This window comes from Apus apus, chromosome 2 (assembly GCF_020740795.1).
Source record: "Apus apus isolate bApuApu2 chromosome 2, bApuApu2.pri.cur, whole genome shotgun sequence".
NCBI classification, from domain to species: Eukaryota; Metazoa; Chordata; class Aves; order Apodiformes; family Apodidae; genus Apus; species Apus apus.
This window is the reverse complement of record NC_067283.1, coordinates 42,646,158-42,666,982: the sequence shown is the minus strand read 5'-3', so window position 1 is coordinate 42,666,982 and position 20,825 is coordinate 42,646,158. Positions and strand designations below refer to the sequence as shown.

At 38.0% G+C, this 20,825-nt stretch overlaps 1 protein-coding gene and 1 long non-coding RNA gene across 2 annotated transcripts in view; one reads left to right on the top strand and one right to left on the bottom strand.

Annotated features, from left to right (window-relative positions):
* The window catches only part of OSBPL10 (oxysterol binding protein like 10), a 115,030-nt gene that overhangs the window by 46,237 nt on the left and 47,968 nt on the right, over window positions 1-20,825 (top strand). The window contains exon 5 of the mRNA XM_051612895.1: window positions 18,288-18,498. Within this exon, the coding sequence (XP_051468855.1) occupies window positions 18,288-18,498 (211 nt within the window). The remainder of the gene's footprint in view (window positions 1-18,287; window positions 18,499-20,825) is intronic.
* Window positions 10,240-14,865, bottom strand: LOC127381923 (uncharacterized). Its single transcript, XR_007888827.1, has 4 exons — window positions 14,759-14,865; window positions 14,525-14,633; window positions 10,777-10,843; window positions 10,240-10,701 (listed from the first exon to the last, which is right to left on the bottom strand). It is a non-coding gene; the product is annotated as an uncharacterized LOC127381923 (long non-coding RNA).

The window sequence follows — 20,825 nt, the reverse complement described above, 5'->3', positions numbered from 1 at the left end:
GCCTGAATAAGAATAAGCAGCTACTAGGTGTCATTCCTGCAGGGAAGGCCTGGGGTTTGCTGATTCATTTGTTTGCAGTTTTTTGTGATGTGATGCCATTCTAAAAAAGTTAATATTACAGGGCTTTAATCTGTAATCACGGAAGATTAATTATATTGCTGTTTGATGTGAGAGATACCTCAGCTGCAGTACCAAATCCTGTGAGAACAACTTGAAGGGCTGCAGTAAAAAAAATCTGAAGTCATTGAATGTATGGTAATGCTTTAAGTTTAAAAAAAAAAAAGGGTGTTTTTCAGTGAGTGAAAATGAATCTAGATAAACAATGCATAAGAAAATTTTATAAGGAGGCATGTGAACTTTACCTATTTGTGTATAATTTTTTTTTATTTTTGTGGTATTGTGCTTCTTACAGAAGAGTTTATTGGGAAAAATCAGTCCTCCTACCCTCTTTCCCAGTCACATGTAAAAATGTCCATCTTGTGAAAGGATAAATCTATTTTTCCAGATTAAAGAAGCAGACAGATTTCATTTCAATGGCATGCTCCATGTATTTCCTTCTCCCCCCTTTCCCAAACTGAATATAGATCTACCCTCCTTTATTAAATTTTGTTAAATTTAACAAATGTTAAAGAGGCCTTCAGAAAAGTGTGCTTAACTCTGTCCAGGTCCTTTCTTTTAATCGAAAGCAAGTAGAAATATAAACTAAGAGTGCAAAAAGAGAGTTAATTCCCTCCTCAATACCTAATTTTTTCTTTTTATTTGGAAATGGTTTGGTATTATTTGGATGAAGGGAAGAAACTGCAAAGGGATTATAGACATTAATGCTCCCCTTATAGAAGAGGCGTTGAAACTTTGACATGCAAATAAGCTTTTTTATTGTACTATAAATAGGACTACATTAACTTCTGGAACATGCTTCTGGAAAACGAGACGCAGTATGCATTTTTAAAGTTTTAAAACAATGTTATGTTAATACTGCAGTATTATATAGAAGATCTGTGAAAAACAGGAATGCTGTAAGAGGGGCATCCTTCACTTGGGACATATGGTCCTCGCTAGCTTGGACAGTCTCCCTGGGAAGTGCTGAACTTGAAGTTTCTACTCAGTAACTTGAAGTATCTACTCAGTTCTGGACCAGTTTTTCTTGATTTAGCCATGTTATTTGGAAACAGTGAAGCAAATAAGACAAAACTTGCTTCTGTATTTGAAATAATGTAAGGATACTTGGTTGTTCTTTTTCACCTTTTTTCCTTTCATAGTAAGAATTTTTCTTCTGTTGTTTGTTTTGGCTAATTTAATTATTATTCTTTTGTTTTAGAAAGCATAGAGAATTCTAGTATAAAACATCATAGCAAAGAGGTCTATTTAGCACCAGACTGATGAGCAAAATTATTTAAAGATATTGAAAGGAGCTGTGTAGGTCTCCAAAATGACATGTAAGTGTTCCTGTTGTGAAATTGGAACTTCACCTTTTTTCACAAATTTGGTAGATTAAAGTTGAGCATGAATATGGAACTTAGGACTGCTAGGAAAAGTTTACTTTTAATACTCAAGCTACTTTTGTATAGCATTGAATTGAAAAGGAGCTTGGGAGTGTTACTTTTCATAATAATGTAATTTTTTTGTTTAAAACAACATTTTTCTCTTAGATCAGATTTTTGCTTATATTAACTAGATGTTAATAGTCAAGTCTGTACTGAATGTTATGTGAAAACTAAAATCCATCATACATTAACTTGGGATAGCTGATCTGCTATGTGTTCCTTGTTATGCAGAATTATTTGAGATCCTACTACTTTATATGGGCCATAACTCATCAAAGGGGTGCTTTCAAATGTTTTTTTTAGTAAGTGATTTTATGAAGGGTGGTCTTGAAATTGAATTCTGTTTTTTGAACTGTTCATATTATTATCCTCTTAGCAATTTGTGATGAGAGTCATGCTTGCAGAGTTCCTTACTGTGGGTGGTTAAATTCATTGGAACATAAAGCCAAGTGGCCATATCACACTTCATATCGAATTTTAGCTGTCACTGAACTAAATAATAGTGGCACACTTCATCTTGGCAGGAAGTTTTATTTTGGCTGAGAACGTCTTGACTAGTGTACAATCCCTGCCAGTGTTACCATTGCTGTTAAAGAAGAAAGAGTTGCTGTATGTGAACATTCTGTACTAGCTTACATCAATTATTTACTGAAGTTTACAGAAATTAAGTGGAAGTAACCAGAAGAAGTTTGGAGAATGTGTTTTTCCATAACTTAAAAAAAACGATGGAGGAATTTCTGATCCCTTTGAAATCTGGTGTTTATTACAACTTTTGCTACTGTTAGTCATCAGCGTGTGTTTCTGAACACCGGCTACAGTGAGACCCACATTTCATGGGGCCTCCACCAGAGTGACATCTATTTTATGTGCCGGTAGGCAGTTCCAGAATTTGGAAATAACTGCTTTTTGGTAAGATGACAGTCCTACTGCTTCTTGCGTATCCTTTGCTGTATATAAACATGGTTACCATTTGATTCCTGCAGGAATTATGCAACTAACTGATAGTTATATGCTTTCTCCCTTACAATGTAGTAAAATCTAGGACTTGCACCTAGGGCCGCATGGAGTGAGGTTTACTGACAATTTTGTGGGGCTGCGGTTGTAAAATTTTATGTGGTTACTGGGAGAAAGACATGATTCTTAAATACTTTGGGGATCTTCAAGTGAGAAGTGAATGTCCTTGGGTCACTGTAATATTTGGATTGCAAAATTAAGAACTGTGACTAGCTACTGTTCGCAAAAAAGGGATGCTGTTGTGTGTGGAGAACAGTTTGTTCTGTTACTGAATTCTAGCACTGTACAGGCAGCATGATAGGTGCAAAAGCAGATGCAGTATTTGAATCATTCAGGAAAGCATTTGGGCTTGCAGGACTTTCACATATGTGAAGACACAAAGAAATACACTAAGCTCTAGCTACGTTGATAGTAAAGCTTTATAATCATTATTTAAGCTGCTGTTAGAGGTCAAACTTAATATTTTTGTTCCATGCCAAATTTTACTTCCCAGCTTTGAAAAAGTCAAGTTTTTCTGTTTACTTCAATTTTGTTATCCTCCTTTTACTTCTCTGGAAGTATGCTCATGAAAAGGTCAATGGATAGCTCCTATCTAATGCCAGTTCTAGCAAAAATAATGCTGTAGCTCTTGATGTTTGGTGTAACGTTGAGGTTACGTGAGGCTGTGTGATACATGGTGCATGTGAAAAAATGTACTTGGATCCTTGGATATCATGTATAAATAGTGTGAACTGTGCTCAAAGAACATTTTAAAAAATCCTGCTAATAACTGAAGTGTTTTTGAAAGTATGTGTATAATTTTGAGTAGTTTTATAAACTTACATGTAAGTCCTATGCATTAGAATTATTGCTTTAATGGACAGTTCTCATCTTGATTTTGGAGTGTGGGAAGATGAGAGCTGGCTTTATGACAAAGATGACCTTTAGGACTGCATGGCTAATAAATCAAATGTTTGGTTTTAGAAGAAAAATGGTATCATTGTGCTCACTCAACTAAAAGCTATGGATGTAGGATGGACAGCCAAACTATGCTGACTTCTGTCTTGCTGGGCTAGTAATGTCGTTGCTTTATCAGGGAGAAGCCTGATAACCATGGACTGCGGCTGCAATAGTCAGGCTAAACTCTGTGCTGCTCTTTGCTAGGCAGGTTTAAAACCAGTTACCTAAAATCCTGTCTGTTTTTTCTTCTAGACATATTAGTATAAAAGTTAGCTTTTTTTGGTGTTTTCTTTGTAGCAGCGTGTGATTGATTCTTTTAACTGGAAACTTCCTACACTTCAAAACTATTACAGTAAATACATTATATTATCAGTTAGACTGAGCGGGGAGTTTTATCTCGGTAGTTTATAGATACTGCAGAAAGTGTTTCACTTTTGCAGTCTTACTATCCTGTTTTCTGTTTGGACAAATAATACAGGAGTACAGTGAGTGGCAGTATTGGAAAGAAAAGGGGAAGGACACAGAAGAGGAATCTTAGTTACAGTTCTCCAGTTTTTTTGGGACTTGTATTTAAAATATCTTCCTCCCACTTCCTCACTATACATAATAAATTCAAGGGTCATCTTTTTCATAATCTTTAATCAAGTGCATTGTATCATACGCAAAATAGGTAGCCTGTAACTATAGATGGATGCTGGTCAGAAAATGAGAAATGTTACTTAATAGGTTACATCTTAATATCACTGCATTTATACTTTATTGTATGTATTACATTTTAATTTGTCTGCAAACTCATTGTCACAAAATTTTCATTTTAATTAGCAAAGTGTGGAAAATGGGACAATGTTACCTCTCTGAAACAGATAATGAAGAAGTGCTTGCAAAAAACCCAACCCAAACCTCCAGCTGTTTCTCAGAAAGCATGATTTCTTCTTGGCTAGCAGTAATGAAGAAAATATGGCAGAATACCTTTGGGTCCACTGAAGTAAATAGAAAGTGAGTAAGGCCTTAAGTCTTATTCAGCTGTTGATATTTGTTTGGCATAGAACATACTCATGTAAGTTATACTACAGCTACTACTATTTATCCATGCTTTGAACACCTTTTGAATTGAGAAGCATTATAACAGAAATTTGTGCTACAGTTACATTTAACTGGGCTGGCTAATATTGAAAGGGTTGCTCCCACTGTGTTTTAACAGGAGCCATTATCATTTGTTTAGGGGCATTAAACCTGTAACAGTATAAACCAGTTTCAGAACCTAACTAGATGGGCTAAAAGAGGCAGCTGCAGATGTTACAATCGCTTTGTCTTTTAAATTGGTATATACTCCAGTTCTAGAAATGTGTCTTTCTTGTATAGTATGAATGTGTGAGTGCAAACATACAGAATTGTTCTTCTGGCATCTCAGAGTAGTTAGTGTTAATTGGCTGGTATCCATACCCTTATAGACAAAAAGCAAATTTAGAGCGTATAGAACAGATTAAATTATTTGGTATCTCCTGTGGCAGTTTTTTTGGCAGCTATTTGACTTCTGTCTAGAAGTGTCATCTCCTATGTCTGTTTATTCTACTTCAAGTTAGTGTTACAAAGACCAATAGAAACATGGCTCCTCAAGGGATAAACAGGATGCTTAAATCTCTGGGAGTTGCAATCTAGTACCTTCCTAAGTAGTAAATGTGCATGGGCTTATAAAAGTTATTTAGTAAGTAGCGTAACTGTCTCACTTTGCTGATGAGGATATGTACATTGTTATAATACTATAAACCAGTATTTATTAAATCTCTGAATCTTTACCTTGCCTTTGCAGTATCTTTGAGGTCACTAAGAGTGCACATAAATTATGCTTTTCTAAACAACACCTTGTTTGGTGAATTTGATTTTCTGTTCATGCAAAGGTTGAGTCATCCTGGATTCCAGATACCCAGGCAGGGAGAATTAAGGTTGCTATGGGAATCGTAGAGCAAATGTTCTACTAAAATAACACCGTTTGTCCATGGAGGTTATGTCAAGAGTGAACCTGGTTCATTATTTCTGGTTTCCTTCCCCTCAGTCTGAAATATATAAATGATGCAAATGTGGCTTCTTTTCATTAATTATTTTTCATCCTATAGTTTAGTAGTAATTGAGCATATGCAAATACAGTAATTTTCAATTATTTAATAATTTAATAAATGTCAGTTTATAAACTAGAGACAATGCAGTATGTATGGTAGGTGCATTCAGAGGCTGCTGCAGTATTCGTTTTCTTAAGCAATTGCAGAGAAGGAAAGATTACGCTTCACAGTTATTAAAATATTTCATTAAATTTTAACTAAGTGGTAGGTTCCCAAAGGAGCATGAGAGAAGTCAGATTTTAAGGGTTCTGTATGCCTTCAAAACAGTCCCTTTTGTACATAAACCAGAATTCAACTGTTCTGTTTTTTATCATAGAATCATAGCATGGTTTGGGCTGGAAGCGACCTCAAATATCATCTAGTTAAAACCCTCCTGCATGGCCAGGGTTGCTTAAAGCCTCATCCAACCTGTCCTTGAACATATGCATATATAAAAACCGCGTAGAGTATTATACTCTTACCTACATTTTTTGAAAGTTAGAAGGCTGTTTTCTTTGACAATTAAAGCACAAATACTGCAATAGTTTTGATTTAGACTTGACAGTTTGAATTTGAAGCTTTAAGGAAAACACACTTCAGTAAACCTTTTCTCATATTACAGTATCACATCTCATAGTTTGTTCAGTGGCCTTGCTTTCAGCACAGGTTTCTGGGTGGCTGGCTAGCACAGCTGTGATTTCATAGCCAACCTTGAATGTGGCAAGGTGCACTTACCTTCTGTAACTCTGTTTATGATGCCAATTACTGCTTCCAAGATTCATGGGCTGTTTTGTTAACCCACACTTAAACGCTATTTTTATTAAATTAAGTAGAAGATATTTTTGAATGTTCTAAGTGGTAATAAATGACAATGTAATATTAGGTGGTTGGCCAAGTTTCAAGTATTAGGTACAGCAAGTACTTATGTAAATGCCCTCCAGGAGCAAGTAACCATAGAAATGGCTCATATATTTTAAGTGTACCATTCAGTTTACATAATTATACACGCTCATTGAGGGACTTACTATAATCTTCAACTCCTTGCATAACACCTGAAATGCTGCATGCTAAACTAAGAAATACAGGAAACACTTTGGTTTTACAACAAATATGAGTAGTAAACACTGTAGCTGTCATCAGTTATTTAACAAAGACCTGATGTCTAGCAGCTTTTGTCACATATTCTTACTGTGATCCCCATCTCTACTGCTTGGCTTGCAGGTTTTGAATGCTTTAGAAGCTTTGTGTGTTACACAGATGCTTTTAACCAGCTGTTTATCTGCTTTGTGGTTGCAATTCTGATTTCTGGCAATATGCTTTTAAAATATGGCTAACAACATGATGGCTAGCAACATTCCATTGAGCAAGCTAAACTGAACTACGCCTGCCTAAATTTGACATACACTTAAGTCGCTTTGTACTACAGGTACTGGATGTATACCTGTAGTTGCTTAATTGTTTTTAATTTTTATTATGCTTCATGTATTTGCCTCCCACTTAGGAAACAGCCTTAGGTTCTTACAGATGCTGGTTATCATGTACTTCTGATGGTACTTACAGTGTTCTGGATGACTGCTTGTGAATCTCGCTGAGATCCCCAGTTTTATCCTATTGCAGTTTTATTGGTAGCTCGAGGCTGGCAGGCACAAAACACAGGGATTTGTGGAAAACTTGCTATGTGAATGCCGTTCAGCTATGCCACAGTATGTCATAAATTGGCTGCTCAAAATCATGGTAGTGTATGTTGAATCATTGCAATGCTGTGAAGTTGATTATGTCAGCTTAAACCCACTGACAGTCAACTCTGTGACATGGGGAGAAGTTCAGAGGAGTGGATTTGGAATGCTTTGTCAAAAGTCATAGAGGTACCTGTTATTTAAGGCTCAGGAATGGCAAGAGTATCTATTCTGATTAAAACTAAATGTCATTCCAGTGTATATTACACACCTGAGAGCTGTTTAAATGACAGAAGTGAAATTTTATTTTATGCTTGGACACTACAAGTTAGGTGGCTAACCAGGAGGGGGAAGAAAGGAAGTATAAGCTGGGAAAGAAAAAAAGCACTGGAAGTATCCGTGAGAAATTTGAATAAGTACTGTTGGGGATATTGGAGTACTATGAACAGGTGTATGTGTGTTTCTATATTCCCAGGTGGAATGGAATAATTAAAATAAAGAAAAAGAAAAGAGTTACATTTTTCATCAACATGTGTTCTGAGGGAAACCTCCTCATCCTTGAAGCTACGCATATTGAAATGTGTAATTTATTTTCAGTACAACATGGCTTTTTCTCTTCTGAAAGCTAATTTCACTCTAACTACAAAAAGCAGGTTTTATCAGTAATATGCTGTATTGTGGCAAATGAATAGAATTTTTCCATGAATCCTGATGTTGACTTGATGACTATCAACCTTTTAGGTGCTCTTCTGAATGTTTAATATTCACAAATGTGCCATAATTGCTGATAATCAAAATATGCTTTCCAGGTCTGTGCTATAGCTATTAACTTCACCAAGGTCATCCTTCTGAACTGCCACTCAGAAGCACGCAAGCAATTACATCTGCTTCTGAACAATGTTTAGTCACAAAAAATAATTACTTTCCTTGCAGATTTTGTGGTAATTTTTATAGTCACATTGTGTACGAATGATTTCCTGTAAGATGTTTTTTGTAAGCTGTGTTCTCAATGCTGCATTCTGTGGTTTAAAATACAAGCATGCTTCCTGCTTGGCTGCATGAAAGCCACTTGTATCCAAGACTTACTTGAACTTTTTCCTTCTCTAATTTTTTGTTCTGGATCACCAGAAGCAACTTGGGGCAGGGGAAGCAACCTTGGCAACCACTGCCTACTTTTTGTGATTTTACCTCAAGATCCCAACTCTCTATTCCCCTTGAGTTGTATTTTGATAGTAAACAGTAAGTCTCAGTAGGTGACTATTAGTAAGATATGGTTAATATAACAGTTACACTGGCAAATGCTCAAGAAGAGAGCTCTTGATGGAGGAACCCAGCACTTTAGGAGTTGTGGTTTGGTACAGACCTTATACTGGTAGCAAATGTCATGCGTTACCTTCACATTTGTGGAGTATCTGCAGGGAGCGCTTACACAACAGACAAAAAGAACATCTTTCCTATCTCCTGCAGTAGATCCTAATCTCTGGACATCTCCTGCCTCCAGTGGCAAAATGACTAGTGCTAGATTGATACTGATCATTTTGCAGAAAATGTATAGCCCACCACTCTGATTTGTGGGGAAAAGTAGTGCTCATTGTTACATTTTGTCTGAGTTATGCTCTTTCACATGAGTATTTATTATGGCATCCAGCTCTTACTAAAAAGCTTTGATTTCTCACCTAAAGACGTGTGGAATAACTCCATGAAGCACTCTGAAGGTAGCTGACAGTATCAGAGGAATTTTATTTTCCTCCACTATTCTAGTACTTTGGTTTGTTTGTAAATCTTCCATGGGGAGAAGAACCTGAAATGTATGTTGGCGTAGAAGGGAGAAGTTTTCTCCTCTTCACATCTTAAGCAGGAAGAAGGGATTCTCAGAATAACTGCAAATTTTGGGAGGATGACAGGAAAAGGTGAGGATTTTTTTGTTTGTGGTGTTTTTTTTCTTCTTTTTTTTTTCCCCAGCCAAAAATACGAAGCCATTCCAGGGAACCTGAATATCTCAGAGTATTGATTAAGATTAAAAGCATTCTCTAGTTTAGAAAATCCAAGCTTGTCTGTTTGCTAAAGCATTCTCTGGCAAGATTGGCATTTTTTGTCCCAGTCTGTCTCCATGACACAGGGTCTTTTCTGTAATTCCTCTTCTGCCCCTCCTCCAGTTTCCTTTCTGTCGTTTACTAACTAATTTATCAGATGAGGAGAAGGACAGATTGAATACAGAAAGAATGCATTTAACCTTCAGACTGGAGTTGTGATCATAAAGAGGTGTGGTAAGGAGTCAGTCTGAGGTAGCAAAGGGAAGAATGTGATTTGTTTTGGTCTGAAGTAGTGATCTGTTTCACTGGGATTTCTGGAGGCGTTCTCAGGGATCCTGCCAGAACTGCTAGATCCTCTCTAGTGGTGAGGATCATGTGTGGTGAACCTCTTTCTTGTGTCTCTCTATTTGCCCAGTGTAAGAAGCAGAGTTTGTAGAAACTCACTGTGGACAGTCAGATTGTCTTTGGGAGTATTTTGCATCCAAATCCAGAGTGTCTGCATGAAGTCCCGGAGGACAATGACATACTGTGAAGTATATGCTGTCATTTGTTCTGAACAGAGAGATGCTTTTGTAAAACAGGTAGTTAGGCCAGCTCCTTTTCTTCCTGAAAAGAAGTTGAGCTTCTGCCTGTTTCAAAGCATTGAAGAGAAGGACCAGCTATCTTGAGTTGCAACAGACTGGGAATTTCTTGGGAAGGCAGATTACTTTTCTTCCTCTGGTACTGGAAGGAATGTTTCAGACTTGCAGACCGATGAACAAAATAGACCCTTCTCCCCTTTTTCCCCCTCCCCCAAATCCAGCATCCTTATGGGCTAAGGCAATAGTATGCAGACCTACAAGAGACAAAGTCTCATTGTTGTATCTGTGTGATTAACAGCAAGGAAGACTGGAAGTTTGACTAATAAGCTGCTGGGTTTACCAATGAGTAAGAAGTCTGTAGTCCATCAAATGTTTAATGAACGTTGTCTTCACAAAGTAGAACAATATTATGTTGTAAGGATACGCAGCATTTGCTCAAGTTGCAGAACTTAAAGATGTAAAATAGGAACTGGATGTGTAAAGAATAGACCATAAGATCATGTCTAGTATATGAATAAATTAACTAGCCAATTTAAAAAGTGCATGACAGAAGTTTGTAATTAACATTTGCTCCCTGGAGCGTGCTGAGGTCCCTGGAGAGCTGATACCTCTAGAGGTACTGATGGCAACCACTGGAGCAGCAGCAGCATCAACGGAAGCAGCAGACTGGAAAGAGTAGCTAAGAACAGGAGATGGTTGTGCCAGACTGCATCCTCCACACCTTCTTTTCTTCTGGTTGTCTTAGACTTCGCTCTTAGAATAAGTCGTAATGATATTTGCTCCTCTGTCCTGTAAGGTTTTCCTCACAAGGAACCACCCTGCAGAGCATGCAATGAAAAGGCTGAACAAAAAAGGACAAAACAAAACCCCCTAAGGAAATAATGTTTTCTTACCTGAGACAATGAAGATAAGTACCAACTGGTCTTTCAGTTGTTCCTTTAACAAAGATTATGTGGATTTCTGATTGGGGAAAAGGAACAAAATAGTGGATGGGGTTAGGGGAAATTTATGTTCATATTCCTCCAAGGGAAGAAGTAGAATTGTGAAAGCAGAGGCAAGGACTGAAAAGAGAAAGAAGTGCACCCTGGTGATTAGCTGCCATTCTGATTGTCAGAGGTATAATTCTGTTTGTTCCATCACTTTTTGTGGCTCTGTCTGCAAATTACATGCCAAGTGAAAATTAATTTGCTCCTTTGAAGCTTCATTGATAGGATGTATGTGTTTAAGCCTTAATAACTATTATGTAACAAGTCATTCCAATTCTACTGTTCATTGTTTGCTTCTTTAAAATAATTGAGGTCAAGCCAGCTGCCACCCTGAGGTGACAATAATGGGGAATTACGAGCTTATTCTCTGTAATGAGAGAGAAGCATTTATCAAGAAAGGACAATTGGTATGGATGTCATTATCTGGTTCCATCTTTCCAAGATGCTTTCAGAATATCTCACTTGGTGTTCTAGGATCTTTTTTTAAAATACTTTTTCTCATTAGCATAGTAATGTTCACAGAGGGTACTGTGGATCTTCATCCAAATACAGGCTTTGTGGATAGAATTCCCTTCTGTTTGCAGCTCAAGGAGAGGTCCTTTTTGGTCAAAAGTTCAGGTTTTATTGTAAGCAAAATGGACAGATTAGTTATTTATGGAATTCAAGCATGTTTGTGGTCATCTGGCCTTGTACATGCTTCTCCACTAGATGCCTTTAAAAGTGAAATGCAAAATTCTCTTCATAAGAGTTTTGGGATAAGTACTGCAGTACTTGTAGCAGCAACTTATGTGTATTTAGCTCTTTCACTTTAGTTCTATATTACACTCTAATTTTGCCTTCTTAGCTGTCATGCTATTGATGGAATCCCATTAAAAAAATCTATGGATGTTAATTTACTGAAGAATGGAAAAGTCTATAAATCCTTACTAGAAAATTTATTATGCCAAGTAGTAAGATGCACATAGCAAGTGACCTTGAGTAGTCTGAGAATGCTTTTTGGAAGTTAAGCCAAGGCAAAAGTTCTCTTGTTCTGCAGTGGCTAGGTGCAAATGTTTAACTTAAAAATGCTTTACGTGGGATTAAAAAATATCACTTTTACTGCACTTGTAGAAGTTACCTTAATTTGACAGAATTCTCAATTGGAGAGGTATACCTTTTGTGCTGGTGATTCAGAGTACTTACAGAAATCTTTTTGCATTTGTGTTTATGCTCTTTCCTTTTTCAGAATAAGTAATTGAATGTGGGAAAGTTTCATGGAAATACTAAGTTGGAATTGTGAACTTGAACTGAATTGGTAGCTAGTGCGTCAAATTAATGACTGGTACAATTTCTTTAGTGACATTGGAGGTCCAGGTATTTGTGTTAAGTTTTGATATATACTTGGTACGTGTATATAATATATATAATGTATATAGTATAACGTATATATTATATGAAATATATATTATATTTTTACATATATTGGTTGTCTAATTTTTCCAATATGACAGTTTCTATTGTGGTTGATGAAATACAGGTCAAGACTGCAAGAGGAGTCTTTGCTCAAGGTCAGAATTGGTGACTGTATTAGGTTTACGTGGCAACCCAATGTATTTGGTTTACAATAACTTAAAAGGTTTTTATTTTTTGTGTGTGGACTTCCTTCTCTTCTGTCACCCATCTGCTTTAGCTTTTAAGAAAAGTAGTGTTTTATATTAAGGATAATTAAAACAAATCCATGCCCAAATCCTGTGGTATGTGCTTGTTTAACAATGAGAATCAAGGTCCTGACTCATATCACAACTTATTCTAGGGTGGTTTGAAAAGCTGATCCCTCCTCATGTCCTTTCTTGATGTCTTCTGAAATGTTTTTCTTTTGGTGCTATTGTCTAAAAGCAAGTTACCAATATTTCCAGAAAGTGTATATATGTGCATGATGGATAGAGATACCGTGTTTTCTTATCACACTTCTTAAAAAAACTTCAAAAAAGTGAAGAAGCAAATGGGCAATTTCCCAGCCTTTGAAGGTGGTAAGCTTCTCACAAGGGCAGCTTGACTTAGGGTTGGTAAGACAGTGATCTGTGTTGCATTTCTGTTGTTATTTAAATATCTAAAGCTTTTCCCACACAACTGTCTATTTTTATGGATTCTCTGTTTTTCATATAAGCACTGTGTTGTTTATTTTCCCATGTTTTTAATAATTGTTTTCAACTTGCCTGCAGGCAGCAATGGAAAGGATTTAAAAATAAAAATCACTATATTAAATCTTTCAGAGGAATTGCCTAGAGATAAGTAGGCAGACAATGTGCTGCTGGTGGTGGTGTGCAGGGAACACTACAGTAGAAAAGGAGAGTTATTAACACTGATGGAGCTAAATGTCTTCTTGATGAATGATTACTATCACATCACAGAGGAGCTTGTCATTACAGAATTTCTGTCAGTTCTCAGTGCTAAAATAATATTTTCCTTTTTCTTTGGAGTGTTCTGGGTTTTTTGCTACACGTGGGTAGGCATATCTTAACGCCTGCTATAGAAGGATTCAATATGTGTGAAGATACCATAAAAGGATAATGCGAAATGTTACAATTTAAGTGGCTCGGGAGGTCTGAAGAATGTTCCTCAGGTTTTATATTCCAAAAGAAGGATAAGAAGATCTGAAGTATTTAACTTGTATAAATAAAGATGGGATTGGTGACACTGCTTGTTTTCTTGGTCTGTTCCACATGGCCTGCATGACAAATGGAAGGTATCTGCTTGCTCTTTGAGGTAATATGGCTGATGCAATTCTTCCTTTGCTTCAGGGGGCTTGAAGTCACTGTGTCTTGGGAGATGCCTCTGAGAAAGCTATGGATTGGGTAGTTTTGTAGATGGCTTAAAGCAGGTGTTTGCTTTAGGTTGTTGGGATAACACTGTCAGTTTGATGAAATCCTGTAGGATCAGTAATTCTAGAAGGAAGGATGTTCTGATTATCATAATACCCATCTGGGCTGGACAAGAAGACTTTAGGCGTATTAGTCCTGGAGTCTGGATGACAAGAGCATTTCCACTGTAAGTAAAATAATGTCAAATCCAGTCATATGCTCTTTCATTTAGGTGTGGCTATTCAGTTATCTGCCTGAGAAGTTTCTATTTATCTTTGTTTTAGGATGAGAGGAAAAATACTTAATAACTGGGAATATCTCTCTCACTAGTTTCAGAAACAAATCGAAGTCTTAAATAAAAAAATGACATTCAGATTTTGTAAGATGATTTCTATGCTTGGAAAGATAAATATATCATCTAGTATTTTAACAAAATATTGAATAACTAATTTTCTTTTAGCACAGAAAGTAGCACCTCCATTTTTCATTATTATTTCTTAAATTAATTTTTAGCAGCTAATTTTAGCTTATTTAGTGTATGACAACATTCTTTCTTCGTATTACATCTGACATTAATTTCTTTGCAATTCATAAAATTATAGAATCATAGAATTGTTAAGGTTGGAAGGGAACTCAAAGATTATCTAGGTCCAACCCCCCTGCTATGAGCAGGGACCCCTGCCATAGCGGGAGGTTTGGACCTAGATGATCTTTAAGGTCCCTTCGAACCAAGTCCAGGGTATCTTATAGCTTTTCCTACCTGTCTTTTTACACGTTGTGGTGGTGACTCTGTGAATAGAATAATTTCTACTTACCCATCTGGGATCTGGCCACGTAACTGTTTGGTCCCATACATCACGCTTGGGAATACATTCACAACAGGAAGATTCAGGAGGCACAGTTCCAGCTGTGAAGGAGTCATGGCTGGGGTAAACAGGGAAAGCAATTACACAGGATTTTAAGATCAGCCAGGGACAGGAGGACACAGGCAGCAACAACAGTTGTGAATCAGCTGTTTTGGAGGGAGAGGTAGAGAGCAGATGACCTACTGAGGAAAACATCAGAGATAATTCCCATTGCATTCAGTTTTCTGTGAGGATGTAATCGAGTAGCAGGTTTCTTTGTGGGTAGTGTTATTCAGAAGAATTGTGTTGGTGGCAGGTTTTGGTAGCAAGGAGGAGCTATAGGGGTGGCTTCTGTGTGAAGCTGCTAGGATCTTCCCCTATGTCCAATAGAGTCAGTGCCAGCTGACTCCAAGGCAGATCTGCCGATGGCTAAAACTGAGCCAATGAGTGACAGTGGTAGCACCTCTGTGATAACATATTTAAGGAGGACAAAAAGCCTTGCATAACAGCAACTGCAGCTAGAGAGAGGGGTGAGAATGTATGAGAGAAAACAACTTTGCAGACACTGAGGTCAATGAAGAAGGAGGGGGAGGAAGTGTTCCAGGCACATGAAACAGAGATTCTTCTGCAGATTCTCTGTTAACAGTGGAGCACATCCACGTGCAGCCTGTGGAAGACCTGACGCTGGAGAAGGTGGATGCACCCGGAGGAATCTGTGACCCTGTGGGAAGCCTCACACTGGAGCAGGCTCCTGGCACGAGGAGCCTGTGCTGGAGGGGGTTTGCTGGCAGGACTTGTGACCCTATGGGGTACCCATGCTGCAGCAGTCTCTTTGTGAAGGACTGCACCCTGGAAAGGACTCACATTGGAGAAGTTCATGGAGGACTGTCTCCCATGGGAGGGACTCTGCACTGGAGCAGTGGAAAAGATGTGTGACGATCTGGCCGCAACCCTCTTCCCCCTCCCCCTGCGCTGCTGGTGGGGAAGAGGTAGAGAAGCTGGGAGCAGTGCTGGGCCTGGGAAGAAGGGAGGGGTGAGGGGAAAGTGTTTAAGAGTTGGGGTTTATTTTCTCATTACCCTACTCTGATTTTAATCGTAATAAATTAATTTCCGCCAGTTGGGTCTGTTTTGCTTGTGGTGGCAATTGGTGAGTGATATCTCCCTGTCCTCACCTTGACCCATGAGCTTTTCATTTTTTTTCTCCCTATGTCCAGCTGACGAGAGGAGTGATAGAGTAGCTTAGCAGGCACTTGGCATCTAGCCAGGGTCAACCTGTCACAAGAATACAGACAATACCTGAGAATTTCTGGCAGGCTGAAAGATTTGCATCTCCTTCAAGCTTCAGGAAAGCTGTTAATAGGGAGCACATAATGTGGTCTGCTTGTTGTCCTGCTGCAGGGTGAAGATGGAGAAAGGAGCAAATCATGCATATGAGCTGGTGTCTTCCTAGCCCAAGGCTTCCTCTTACATTTTGCAGTTAGGTAAATGCAGACCTACTAATGTTAGATCTATGCACACATATAATTTGTTTTCATACATACAGCTCTGATAGTTATTTTGGTTTTTCTATTTTATATCTAGCATAGAGTTGTATTTCTGAAGTTTGAGTGCATTTGTGGAAATATGCAGTTTCTTTTCCATCTTATGAGAAGCTATTTATAGCTGAAGAGGGGGTGCCAATGCTGAAAGAAGAGTGGAAAGAGAAGTGGGTTGAGAATTGTTGAGGAGATGGGGCAAACAGTGTTTGCTGTTGATGGAAGTCAAAAACTGCTACTTTGAGCTGTCTTTATTTGCAGACAGAGAGCTGTAAGATAAAAAAACCAAACAGCACTGCATAGGAGCAAAGTAATTCAATATTAAGAAAGTTATTTCGTGTTGGAGAAGTTAAGTTACAATTTCACTTTCTCGAAATCAAAGCTTTTAATTCTCATTTTGAAACCAGCTCAGTGTGTTGATAAATCAAGAGCTCTGCCTCCTCTCTTCCCAAGACAGCAAAGAGCAGACCCACAAGACAGAGGATATTGCTATAGCTGCATAGTCTAGTGTCTGTCTTTTGGTTTACTCTTTTTTGAACAACCACTCTTGAACTCTTAAAATCTTTTGTCAATGATTGTTTTAAAAAAGTTGTTATTTTAATAATATACATTCTTTCCTTCCCCTTTTGCCACAGAGTTGTTCTGTGACTCTAGAGACTTTTATACAGGGTGGGAAAAGGAGAGAAACAGTTTTCCATAGAATTATATTGTGCAGTCTTCCAGGGAGATTATACTTTTCCTTTTAGCTGTACCTTCAATTTCCCTCCCTGAGCTCTTCTCTTGATGGAGGAACTAAACAAAACCAGGAGCACCACAGACACTCGCGCTCTGAAGCAGCCCTCTGTCTGTGCTGTGGAGCTCAGTTACGTGATGTGTGACTTCTCAGAGCACTGCCTGGGGTTCTAGTGGTTCCCTAAGGCTGCGTATCGTGGGGGTCTGTGTCACCTTCTGACTGATCTTGTTTTCTGTCAAATGGAATTAAAATTTACTGTGGTTCTACTGAAGTTTTGACCTCTGTTTTAAATGTTGACTATTAAAATGTTATTGTAACCTTCAGCAAACCATTTAGCTAAAATTTCCATATGAACCTTGCAACAGCATCTTTTCACTAACTTCTGCTCTAACTTCTTTGGTTATTAGGATGGTTATTTGCATCTTTGAGTTCAGTTTCCTTTCTTGCATTTCAGTGCACTCAGCATACTCAGTCTATTTATCACTGCATAGGGAAGTTACAGGAAGCACGCCATACTTAGAAAATATAATAAATATAATAAAAAAACAAGGAAGTTAATAACAATACATTTCTACAGTATAATACTTTGGATAAATGAAGCTTGAATCTTTGCTGTTTGTGAAGTCTTCAGATACTTTTTTTGCAAGCTTTGGGTAACTCAAGTATAAACCTATAAGGTTTTGCAATAAGTTTTTTGCAAGGTAAGTGTAAGAAAAGAGGCTTGCCATGTGCATGTAAAATATCCTACAGGCTGTAAAATTTGAGAGAGAAATGTCAAACACTTCCTTTTTCTTTTGGCTTTTGGAAGGATTTTGGAATTCCTTTAAATAACTGCCTGCTCAAATAACATTGTTTTTATCTTCTATACAAGCATGTATTTTGTCTTCATCTGGATTAATCTAGATACATTAACTTTCTGTATGACAGCTGTTATTCGTATCTGATAGTAAATCAGTAGTATAAGTTGCAGCTTATGCTAATGTCGGTAAGCTTACTGGTTACTTTATTTTGTAAAAATAATTCCTTACTGATGCTTGAGAAATGAAAAATGTCCATTCTTAATCTGTGATTAGAAATTTTATGCAGGAAAGGAGGAGGAATGACAATGTAACTTCCCTGTCTCAGATCACATACAAAGGAAAGAAAATCAGCCTAAATTAATAATGGAGAAGGAAGTAGAATTTTCATACCTTTCCTTACAAGACTTTCAGAAAGTATGAGTGACACTATTAAACCTACTATGAACCTAGTATTTTAAGAGACGATTTTCTCTAACATAGTCTTGACATTTTTACAGGCCTTTGATAGTCTCAAGCCCTTCGTTTTTGTAGGTAAGTATATGGTATGTTTGGATCAGAACATTAACATCCATTTGTGGTAGTTCTTCACATTTAGTCACCCATAAGATTTTAACAGTTACATAGTGGTATTTCCTATGACAGCAGCTGTTTTTGGACCTTTACAGATCATGAGCCAAGTTGAGGGACAACAGAAGAATCTTGTACAAGCCATTGAAGCTCTCCCAAGTTCTGGACCCCTTTCTGCCTTGGATCAGGACTTGCTGCTTTTAAAAGCTACCTCTGCTGCCACCCTGAGCTGCCTTGGAGAATGCCTGACTCTGTTACAGCAAAGCATGCATCAAGTGGGCCAGCATCATAGCAGGACACTGTCATCGGGTGAGAACAAGCTCTCTTGGGTATCAGTTTTGGTGCCTTGGGTTTTTTTATTAGATACTGTTGCAGGAAAAATTAACCACTCATCAGAGAGGCAACTTGAGGTGGGCAGCTTGTAACAGCTGTACAGCCTCAAGTATCATTATTTTTTTATTTGCCTAAAAAAATATGCAAAATTTATTTAAATCAAAAGAGAGGAGGAAAATAGATTGTACTAAGCCTTCTCAGGGAAATCATATTCTGAAGACAGGAAGACAAAAAAAGGGGAGGCCTGGGGAACAGGTAGATCACAGAATCATGGAATCACTAAGGTTGGAAGGAACCTTAAAGATCATCAAGTTCCAACCCCTCTGCCACGAGCAGGGAACCGTACCACTAGATCAGGTTGCACAAAATTTCGTCCAACCTGGCCTTAAAAACCTCCAGGGAGGGGGCATCAGCAGCCTCTGTGGGCAACTCATTCCAGTTCCTCACCACCCTTATAGTGAAGAATTTCTTCCTGATATCTAACCTAAATCTCCCCTCTCTCAGTTTAAGACCATTACTGCTTGTCGTATCACTATCTTCTCTGATGAAAAGCCCATCCTCAGCTTTCCTGTAGGCCCCCTTCAAGATACAGACCTGTTGGAGAGGGTCCAGAGAAGGGCCACCAAGATGATCAAAGGGCTGGAGCACCTCTGGTATGAAGACAGGCTAAGAAAATTTTGGGCTGTTTAGCCTAGAAAAGAGAAGGCTTCCAGTACTTGAAGGGGGCGCACACTGGCAGCTCGTGTCGAGCTTCTCATCCACTACCACCCCCAAGTCCTTCTCCTCAGAACTGCACACAATCCATTCTCCCCCCAGCCTGTATTTGTGCCTGGGGTTGTACCGACCCAGGTGCAGGACCTTGCACTTGGCCTTGCTGAACATCATGGGGTTGGCATTGGCCCACCTCTCCAGTCAGTCAAGGTCCCTCTGGATGGCAATCCCTCTGGATAGATAAGCTTATATTTTTAATGACAGAGCAGAACCTGCTTCTTTGTTTTAAGTTTTTTGGATATTTTTTTTTTTAGATTGAAATAACAATACAGATATTTTTTTTAAAATAAAAATGCCCATAATATTGTGCAATACTATACTGAAAATAATGTTTCTAGTTGTCTACATGGAAGAATGCTGTTGAGGCAGATTTATACCAGTATATCGTTTTCTTTGAATCTGGAAAGAGTTCTCCATGCTGCTATTTAAAAACAACCAACAAACCCAAAATGGTGGCAAATTTTTATGGTCCTAAAACATCAAACAGTGTGATTCTGCATTGAGCTCTGCAGGCATGAACCTTTGAGTCCCTGTGTAGCTCAGCTTTTTCAGTCCACCCAGTTCTACATCCTGGTCCATGATGTTGGAAGTTGGACCTTTAGTTTTCTGAAAGGGTGGTCAGTGTTTTTCCATACACAGACTGGACTGCCTAGTCTAAGAGCAGAATCAAGACTTAATGCAAGAGGAGCAGCAGCAGCAGAACTCTGGAAGCTGGGTGGCTTTTTATGCTTTCTTCAAGTGCTTTAACAGTATCCTCCCTCAGCCTGACCTTACTTACAGTGGGTTTATTACAGGGCAGCATATGCCCTCAGGGTTGCTGAGGTAGCTACTTAGGAAGCCCCCTGGAGAATGCCCATTGTGGGGAGAATAGTAATGAAAGGAGGTCAGCTGAGAAGTGGGCAAATGATGTAAAAAGCTTCTTGGAAGAAAGAGCGTAAAAACACCTATATGGTATTTAATGACTTTTCTGCATCCAAATTTTGATATGTTTCATAAAGGAACATAAATTAACACTTTTTTTCTTGTCTTCTGTATTCTGGTTTTCTTGAAGGTGCAAGGTTTTTTTGCATTTTCTATCTAAATAGTAAAGATAAGATGCATTTAACTGAACTTCAAAATATAATTTCACTTCAAAAGAGAGTGTTTTGAAAAAAAGATGAAAAGCATCCTTCAAAGAAAAGTCACTTTCTAGTTTCAAAGTCCCTGGTGGTTGTTGTTCATGTCCACATGATCTAAGTGAACTGTGAGACACAGATGACCTGAGTTGCACATACTCTTGAATCTGTGTCCAAAGAATCTTCTGTTAAATCAGTGTCTGTATTTTGACTTGATAATGATTTTTTGTGCACAAGAACAGAGAAAAGCAGGCATAATATCAGTAGTTGCTGAAAGGAAATCCCGTATTATTTTGGAAAACAGTGGAACACCATGACTATAAAGTGTTTAATAAAATTAAATAAATGTTTGTTCCTCCTAAGACGTTAAACTTGTACAAGAATAATTTCAGGAATCAAAATTCTTTAGCTCTGGTT